Source organism: Marmota marmota, unplaced genomic scaffold (assembly GCF_001458135.2).
Source record: "Marmota marmota marmota unplaced genomic scaffold, marMar, whole genome shotgun sequence".
Classification (NCBI taxonomy): Eukaryota; Metazoa; Chordata; class Mammalia; order Rodentia; family Sciuridae; genus Marmota; species Marmota marmota.
Window position 1 is genome coordinate 12322972 of NW_026000153.1, and position 9063 is coordinate 12332034.

Below are 9063 nucleotides of genomic sequence, written 5' to 3' on the forward strand. Positions count from 1 at the left end.
TGCCATGCTGTGTGGCCTCATCACAGGCCCAAAGCAATGGGGACAACCGATCATGGACTGGAGTCTTCAAAATTATGGCTAGAGTTCTTACTAAAGGAATATAGTTTTGAGTGCAGCATTCTCTGGGTTTATTGAGACTGAATGATTAATATTTCAGATTAAAAAACAATAACTAAATATTAGAGTATTTTGGTGTTTAAAAATAACACGAGATGCTGAAATACCAGAGTAAGTTATGATTACCAAGATCCTACAAGAGGACACATCCCTCAGGATGTGGATATATGAGATTTCCACAGCCCAACACTTCTACGCCTCTTACTCTCCAATTCATTCCCCTTGTTTTTATTTTCTGCTTAAAATAGAAACCTCCTGACAATGTGCTGTTGCCTTTTGTTGACTTGCCTCCAGGGGACATGTGCTGGTTATGCTAAATCAAGAGTGATGCTCATGTGACAGAAATGAATGGATGCACATTTTAAGTCTGCCAGCCCCCCCAAATTGAAGCTGACATACCACCTGGCATATTAACCTTGTGAGTGGAGGTGGATCTACCGTAAGTCTAATTAAGTCTTACAGTGGGAAAGCTGGGAAAAGCCCCCAGAAATTCGTCCACGTGGTCTTATGCTTTGTGAAAATCGCAAAACAAAGATATTTTAAACACAATTGCTTTCTGTATCATCTTTTCTTATAAGTGGCCATGGAAATTTTGGGGATTCTTCCTTTACTTTAGCCAATCAGAAGTTGAAATGGAGATTCATGTAGATTGGTTTTATATGTTAGTCCCATTTTCATTACTGTAACAAAATACACTTAAAGGGAAAGAAGGTTTATTTTAGCTCATACTTTCAGAGGTTTCAGCTCATGATTAGTTGGCCCAGTTGCTTTGGGCATACAGTAGCATAGTACATCATGGTGGGAGTATGTGGCAGAGGAGATCTGTTCTCTCAGCAGCAGGGAAAGAGGAGAGAGGGAGAAAGGAACTGGGGTCCCAACATCCCCGTTCAAGGCCATACCCTCAATTATCTAACCTTCTACCATTAAGCCCCCCTCAAAAATAAAAGATTGCACTGTGTCCCAATAGTGCCACAGGCTGGGAACAATCCTTTAAAACGTGGGCCTTTGGGGGACATTCAAGATCCACATGGTGGCAGTTTAGGTTAATATTTGTGTGTTTTGCAGGTGTTTCTCTGTATAGTTAGGCTATTGCTAGTTATTGTTCACCAGTGTCATAACAAAGGTGGCCAAAGACCAACAGTCATATTGCAATTAGAAATATGTGGTTCATGGAGGACAAATGAGATGAGAGATGAATAGAACCAGAAGCCAGTCAGTGGCAATGGACTCCCATCATCAGATGTGCATGGTGAACAGGAGGTGTTTTGCACTGGTGCTCAGCACTCACAGTTAAGAATATATTCAATGATAAATCATCTGTAGTCAGCAATTGGTATCCACGGGTTCCATGCCTGCAATTCAACTAACCACAGATTTGACCATCAGCAGATTGTTTACTGTATACTTAGGCCTATGATGATTCTTGTCTATAATGAACATACACAGATATTTTTCTTGTCATTATTAAATAATACAACCTAACCACTATTTACATGACATTTGCATTGTATTAGATATTATAAGTAATCTAGAGATTGAAGTATACAGAAGGACGTGTATCAGTTGTACGCAATTCCCTTTGAGGGCATGCTCCCAGTGACCTAAAACTCATTAGGTCCCACTTCTTTAAGTTTCCAGTGCTTCCCAATAGGGATAAGCTGAGGACAGAGACTTTAACCCATGGACTTTGGGGAACATTTAGGATGTTACAACTTTTTTCAAATATTTTTTGATCCTCAATTGAATGAATTTGCAGGTGCAGAACCTGCGGTCTGGAGGGCCAACCATACTAGAAATGGAGAGTGAGTCTCTCACAGCTTACATTCAAAGGAAACCTGACAGAGGTCTTCCCACTGTGACGACACTCCTGAAGATTTATACAACTTTGCCAATAATTATTCGTGTCACTGAAAGAAACTCTTTTAGGGGCTGGTGTTGTGGCTTAGTGGTAGAGCACTCGCCTAGCACATGTGTGGCCCAGGGTTCAAACCTCAGCACCACATAAAAATAAATAAAAATAAAAATATTAAAAAAAGAAACTCTTTTAAACTCTCAATAATAAGCTACAAATTTTAGTTTTTAATTCTTTCTGTAGACAATGATGTCACAAAATCATTGTTATAAGGAAGAGACAATCAGATTATGCAGCTTTAGAATGCAGGGGAAGCTTTAGAATGTGGCTCAGTGGTAATAGCCCTTGCTTAGCATGCAGGAAGCCCTGGGTTCTATTTCCAGCAAAAACTTCTAAAGAAAAGATGTTTATCATTTTCATGGACTTTGTGGGACTTATGGTACTTGTTGACTTTTAACAGTTCTTAATTTGCTCTGATTTCTTTTTTTCTTCTAAATAAGTGTTCAAGTTTATGCCTAATTTTGTATTTATGGTTTTTGTGTGCTGTTTTTATTTTTTATTTTTTGGGGTACCAGGGATTGAACTCAGGGGCACTCAGCCACTGAACCACATTCCCAGCCTTATTTTTTATTTTATTTAGAGACAGGGTCTCACTGAGTTGTTTAGTGTCTTGCTTTTGCTGAGGCTGGTTTTGAACTCAAGATCTTCCTGCCTCAGCCTCCTGAGTCACTAATCCCAGTCATGTGCCACCAGGCCCAGGTTGCATACTGTTTTTAAAGAGGGCCCATGACAGTTGAATGTCCTGCTTGTGCAAGTCCTTGGCAGCCATCCAGCAGCCTTTCTAGGAGAAACCTCAGCTTGCTGGGCCATCTTTAAGTCACCAGCAGAGGCAGGGCCAATCCCTGACACACCAAGACCATGTGCAAATTGTTGAACACCATTGGGTGGTTTATGTTTTAAGAAGACCCCTTTTTAGAATGACTAACTGTTGTAGGGCACAGAATATTCCCAGGCTGGAAATCATCCTCAAACCGCTTTATTAAGGGTTATTTCAGGAAAAGTTGGAGGGGAATTGACCCTGGAAGAACACGGCACCACAACAGTATTCAGCTCTGCTCTTGAGGAAAGAATTTTGCAAAGATGCTCTGCAGAGGGTACTTTGGGCCTGTGACATAGGGGCCCCTCAACCCGCTGCTGATGAGTTGATCCAAGTTTCTGCCTCCCTGTGATCCTCAGGTGTGTATGCCTGAGACACTCAGTGCCCACCTTGGTCTCCAAACACCTGCTCAATCTGGGAATTGAATGGATTCTCCTTTCCCAGGACCTGGGGCCACTGGAGCTGCACTTTCTTCCATAAATTCTCTGCCAGCAGGAATGAAGCCACCTGCAAGAAAGAACCCAAAGGAGGAGGACAAGAGAAATTATAAAAGGGAAAGAATTGACTAGCAAGATTTACTTTATTCTTTCTGTGGTGGGCAGACCTTAGAACAAACCAAGTGAGAGTGAACACAGTTCTTCCCCAGTTGAGTCTCTAAATGAGAACACGGCCTGGATCACTCACCTTGATTTTAGTTTTGTGAGATCCTAAGGGGAGGACCCCGTTAAGCTATATGAAATACAGAAATGGCAAGATAATAAGTGTGTATTGTTTAAATTGCTAAAGGAATTTGTTATTTGATACTAGATGATAAATACACATTTTCAGAAATCACTTATGCCTTTATTTGTGGACGGTTAACATTTGCTGCAGGCCTGAGGCTTGGGTTTGGAGATGACCATGACGAAGCCTCCCTTCCAGGAACTCCTAGCCTAGGGAGGGGACCAGGAATACAAAATTACACCGCCAAACCCCTAGGGAGGGCTGTGATGATGAGGTGCACACCAGAGGGGAAGGGTATCAATCCTGTCAAGTGGGAAAGGGGCAGGTCCTCTTGCAAGAAGGTGATGACTGCACTGAATTTTCAAGAAGGAGGTGGCCAGAAGCTGCTGTGGGGAAACAGTGAGCATGGGGGAGGATGTAGCCTACGGGAGGGAGTATCGTGTTAGGGGACTATGGATGCCTGAGGTGAGGCTGGGCAGGGCACCTGAGAGGGGTGGGATCCTGGAGGAGGCTGTGGGTGTGGGCAGTCAGGCTGGAGGGCCAGAGTGGGGCATTCTTGCTTAATGCCTAATGGGCTGAGCTCTTGATCTCCTGCGTGACCCCTACTCTCTCTGATCCTGTTGCTGCATGTCAAGTTTTCCAGCAGGATCCCATGTTGGTTGTCCAGTACTCTGGCTTGTCATCGGCATCTCTTGGAAGAGGAGATTCTTTCTCTGCAGATGATGATGTCCTCATTTGGCAAATGAGGCCTAGCCAGGCCTTTGAGCCCCAGATGGCTCCATCTCCTCAGTGAATTTTTAAGGTTGAATAATAAGAGGAATGTGATTGCTGAAGGCCTTAGTGGTAGGTGTCTTACTTTATTCAAAAGCACAGGGACACTTCCCTACAAGGGAGTTTACAGTTCACCATTTTGATAGGCAGTGCTGTGTGACATTGAGCAGCTCACTTGTACTCTTTGGGCCCCAGATCTCTCATTTCCACGGTGAATGAGCTGGAATCATTGATCTAAAGTTCTTCCTGGGTCTAAATTGTGTGTAACACTTTAGTAGGTGTTAGAAAAACTGGAGCTGATTTAGTCATGGCATTAAGTATCCTCAGTATTTTGATGTGTTCCAGAGCCTTCTGAGGTAGACCTAAAATCTCATCTAATCAAACATATAATTATACCCATGCAGTATCTAACACCCTGTAGTCCCTCCACATGTCAGCACATACCATACATACTACACACACCACATACATGCACAGCACACACTGGCCCACCCACATGGCATACTCCTATAACATCTGCAAATATACACTGTCAACATACACCATATACACACCAAGCAGAGTGCGTACACACACACACACACACACACACACACCACATATACATCCACAACACCCCCCATAGCACATCAAACCCTCCCTTCCCTCATGCACACATTTTGTACTTAAAAGCAGGAGGGAGTCAAAAGTTGCCTGTCAAGCTGACCATTCTTTGGGAAGGGTCAGATCATCTCCCATACAAAACAATCAGTGTCTTTGAAGACAGAGGCCTGGTCTTGTGTCTGTTTTCCCTGCCATTTTTCAATGAAGGAGGCTGCTGTCAGGTCTGTGGAAAATTACCAGATCTTCTGCTTTTGTTTTTTGGGTTTTGGCTTTCAACTTGACACACCTAGGCTGTCTTTCTAACAAGTATAACATCCCAAGCCACCTGTGGGCACTTATTTCATCTCTGTTCATAAGGGTGGAGACAGAGGGGAGGGTAAGAAGAGGAAAATGAAAGAGCTCATTTGAGCATGTGGCAACTGTTTGGTTTGAAAGCAATTAGATGGCTGTCACTCCAAGAGATTACAATATTTATGAGTGTGTGTTGCTAAAATATTGTATCTCAAATGAGAATTGTTTGTGACGTAGAGACCTGCTATAATCGTTCCTTCATCCCTTCATGTGACTCGCATTTGCTGAGCACCACTGGGGCTTCTCACATGAGCAATCTGCTGTCACACTCCCATGGTCCACCACACAGGAGAGGCCCAGCTGTCCTTCTCTCCTTTCCTTCCAGATCAGCCCTTCTTGAACACAGGTATTCTTTTGTGCTTCTCTATTCAGTTAAAAAAAAGTAAAACAATATCTATTTCATTCTGGGAAAAATGAAGGAGGAAATTCAGCAAAAAGAGAAAACACAGAACAAAAGCTATCTGTAATTAAAATAGAGGTAGCTTCTCTAGCATTGGGTGGAGAAGCCTTTCTGATTTTATATCCAACACACACACACACATACACACAGACACACACACACACACACAGTGGAACCCTCTGAGAATATCATTTTAAAATCTGTGCACATGTGCAGTAAGGGGATCTCTTCTCCATGAATAGTTCCATGAGTGTTGACAGATGCGCACAGTTGTATAACTGCCCTACAATCTTATTTGCTTTGCTATTACCAATGTATCTGTGTTGGTGAATATCCTCTAAAAGATGGATCTGCTTCATTGTTTTTATTTGATGTGTGGTGTTCCAGCAGGTGGATGCAAGCTCATTTATTTTACAGGTGGAAGATTTTTTCCATACATGTCCATAGCATTTGTCTTGAGGCCAGAGGACAGAGACATCTGCTTCTGCCTGCTCACACAGCATTTCAGCATGGGAGGGGCTCCTAGGCTGCCTGGCTTGTTCCCTGTTGCATACGTGTGTGGAGTGCAATCTAGTCCAGCAGAATGCCAGGGAGTGGGGTGGGGGGGGGCGGTTCTAGTTACATGAGTTCTTCTGGCTAAAGGAGTTAGGCCCTTCTGTGTTTCTTCCTTGACAGTTGAAAACCTTTCAGGGTTCACTTTCTTGCTTTCTTGCATATAAACATGTCCAGTTCATAACATGATAAAGCCAGAAGCAGTTTCCGAGTTGATCAAGTCAGCCTCTTGTAATAGAACCTGATGTTTTATTTAATTGCTTGGTGAATTGGAATTGTGCCAAGCTATCCTTCTATTGGTCTGTGACCACTGCTGAGAATTTGATAGGAGATGGGTGGAGTCTATACTGACTCTAGGATGCACTTGAGCTGGATTTCTTAAGTGAAATCTTCTCTGATACAAGAATTTGCCTTGTTGTCCCCTTTGTTTGGTCATTTAATGATGATGATGATGATGATGATGATGATGATGATGATGATGATTTGCACTAGGGATTGAACCCAAGGACACTTTAACACTGAGCTACATCCCCAGCCCTCTTCTGTCTCCTTTTCCCCCTCCCTCCTTCCCTCCCTCTCTCTTTCTCTGTTTCCTTCTTTCTTTCTCTCTCTTTCTTTCTGCAGGGTACCAGGGATTGAGCTCAGGGGCACTCAACCACTGAGTCACATTCCCAGCTCCATTTTGTATTTTATTTAGAGACAGGGTCTCACTGAATTGTTTAGCACCTTGGTATTGCTGAGGCTGGCTTTGAACTCCTGATCCTCCTGCCTCAGCTGAGCTGCTAGGATAACAGGCATGTGCCACCGCTACCAGCCACTCTTTTCATTTTTTAATTTGAAATAGGTCTTGCTAAGTTGCTGAGGGTTTCACTAAGTTGCTGAGGCTGGCCTCACACTTGCTATCCTCCTGCCTCTCAGCCTTCTGAGTCACTGGGATTACAGGTGTGTCCTACTGCAGTTGGCTAGATTTTTTTTTATAAAAACACAATTAGCCTAAAGATCTTGCAAGTTGTTTTTACTTTGATTTTTTAAAAAATATTAATGTCATAGACACAATATCTTTATTTATTTATATATGGTGCTGAGGATTGAACCCAGTGCCTCATGTGTGCTAGGTAATAAGTCCTCTACCACTGAGCCACAATCCCAGTCCCTTTCACTTTGTGTTTTTTTTTTTAATCCTTCCAGAACAAACTTTTCATTGGTTGCTTTTTCTTCTCACTGGGATTACTGCAGAGTTAGCATTACATTTCCTAGTCTAACATCTACATGATGTCACTATTTTCCAACGCTTCATATCTTTGGTATTGAGGGTACACCTTTCATCACTGAGCATGTTCCCTGGGCTCTCCCATGAGCCCACTGGAGAGATCTGAAGGGGACGTAGGGAACATGCATTTTAAAGCTCCTCACCCTAACCCAGGATCAGTACTGTTTGAGCACTATTTCTTACAAGACTCATAAAAATGTATTTCTGGGTACTAAATCTTAAGTTCTGTGATGTGAACATTGGTGGATTTTATTCGATTTAGTATGTTTGTCCAGTTGATGGGCCCATTTGGCCATGGAGACTGAGAAAAATAGGAATAATCGAAGATTCTGCAATAGCTCAGGCTTCCTCAGGCACCTCTGCCTGAGAGAGGTTAGAACAGAATCCCTGGGTAATAAGGACACTGTTTCGTGAACTCAGTTGGCTCCCTGTTATTGCAGAACCTCGCCACAGGGCCAGGTAGCTGCTTGTGTCCTGGCACCACTACCTGGTGGGGCCCCTCCTCCAGGGACACCATGTCTGACATGGTGTGGTACCTCTGTGGAGCGTCACCTGCACACCTGCCTGCTACCATTCTGAAGCCAAAACCATGTGGTGGTCATCAGTCCCCTTGGAACACTTTGCTACTCTTTAAAAGTCTCACAGAAGGATCACCAAACAGGACAACTTAACACCATGTTGGTTTATGTAAGATTTTTGTGGAATGTTTTTATTCACAGCCTCTGATCTCCCAGGAATGGGGAGAAGAGTGGAGGATCATGAGGTGGTGACGTTTTCTTGATCGGGTCCTTGTCAACAGCTGCCATACACTTTCAGAATTTTTCCTGTCTTTTAATGAACAATTTCAAATCAAGGCACATTTCTTGAATCAACTATATTCTACTTATGAGGAGTGCTTTTTTGGGAGGTTTTCCAGTCCTCTAAGAAAACACACTGATGTCAGGAACACCCCACAGGTTCATGAGACACACCAGGATAGGGCAGCGTCCCAGCAGCCATCAGAGTTGGATAGGATTGTGTTGGGAGGGTCCTCCTCACTCCCACCTCAGAAGCTAATTACTTTTTTTTTTTTTGCTACTAAAATAGAACCCCTTAATGAAAAAAAAATCATAAAAACAAATCTTAAATAAGAATGAGCTTTCTGAGAAGGAAGATGGCGGCGAGGGGAGTGCATTACCCCCGTGTGCTGCTTCACTGTGTGGGAGTATGACAAGTCAGGACGGCTAAAGGATATCTTGTTAGGAATTTCCAGCAATAGTGGGGTGCTCCGGAACCTGGAGGAAGGATTTCCATCGCACGAGGATCGGCTACGGGGACTCAAACGCGAGAGCTTTGTCGCACGGAGGGTAACACTGCTTATTCAGCAAATCGCCCCGCGGCTAGAGTCTGCAGCGCGAGCTGGGATAGAGACGCAGGGTTACAGTGCTGCAGTTTCTGCCAGCCGCGCAAGCATCGTACTCAGGGCTGAATTCTGGGTTCGAGACGGGGGAAGGAAGCAGTCCATCTCGGTTCTCCACACCGGTCAGACCACAGAGGAGGCCAGCAGC

The 9063-nt window shown here is 43.6% G+C and overlaps 1 protein-coding gene across 1 annotated transcript in view; it reads right to left on the reverse strand.

The window, feature by feature from the left end:
- Positions 1–2989: 2989 nt before the first annotated feature.
- The window catches only part of Aoah (acyloxyacyl hydrolase), a 213642-nt gene continuing 207568 nt past the window's right edge, over positions 2990–9063 (reverse strand). The window contains exon 21 of the mRNA XM_015490228.2: positions 2990–3353. Within this exon, the coding sequence (XP_015345714.1) occupies positions 3225–3353 (129 nt within the window). The 3' untranslated portion in view covers positions 2990–3224. The remainder of the gene's footprint in view (positions 3354–9063) is intronic.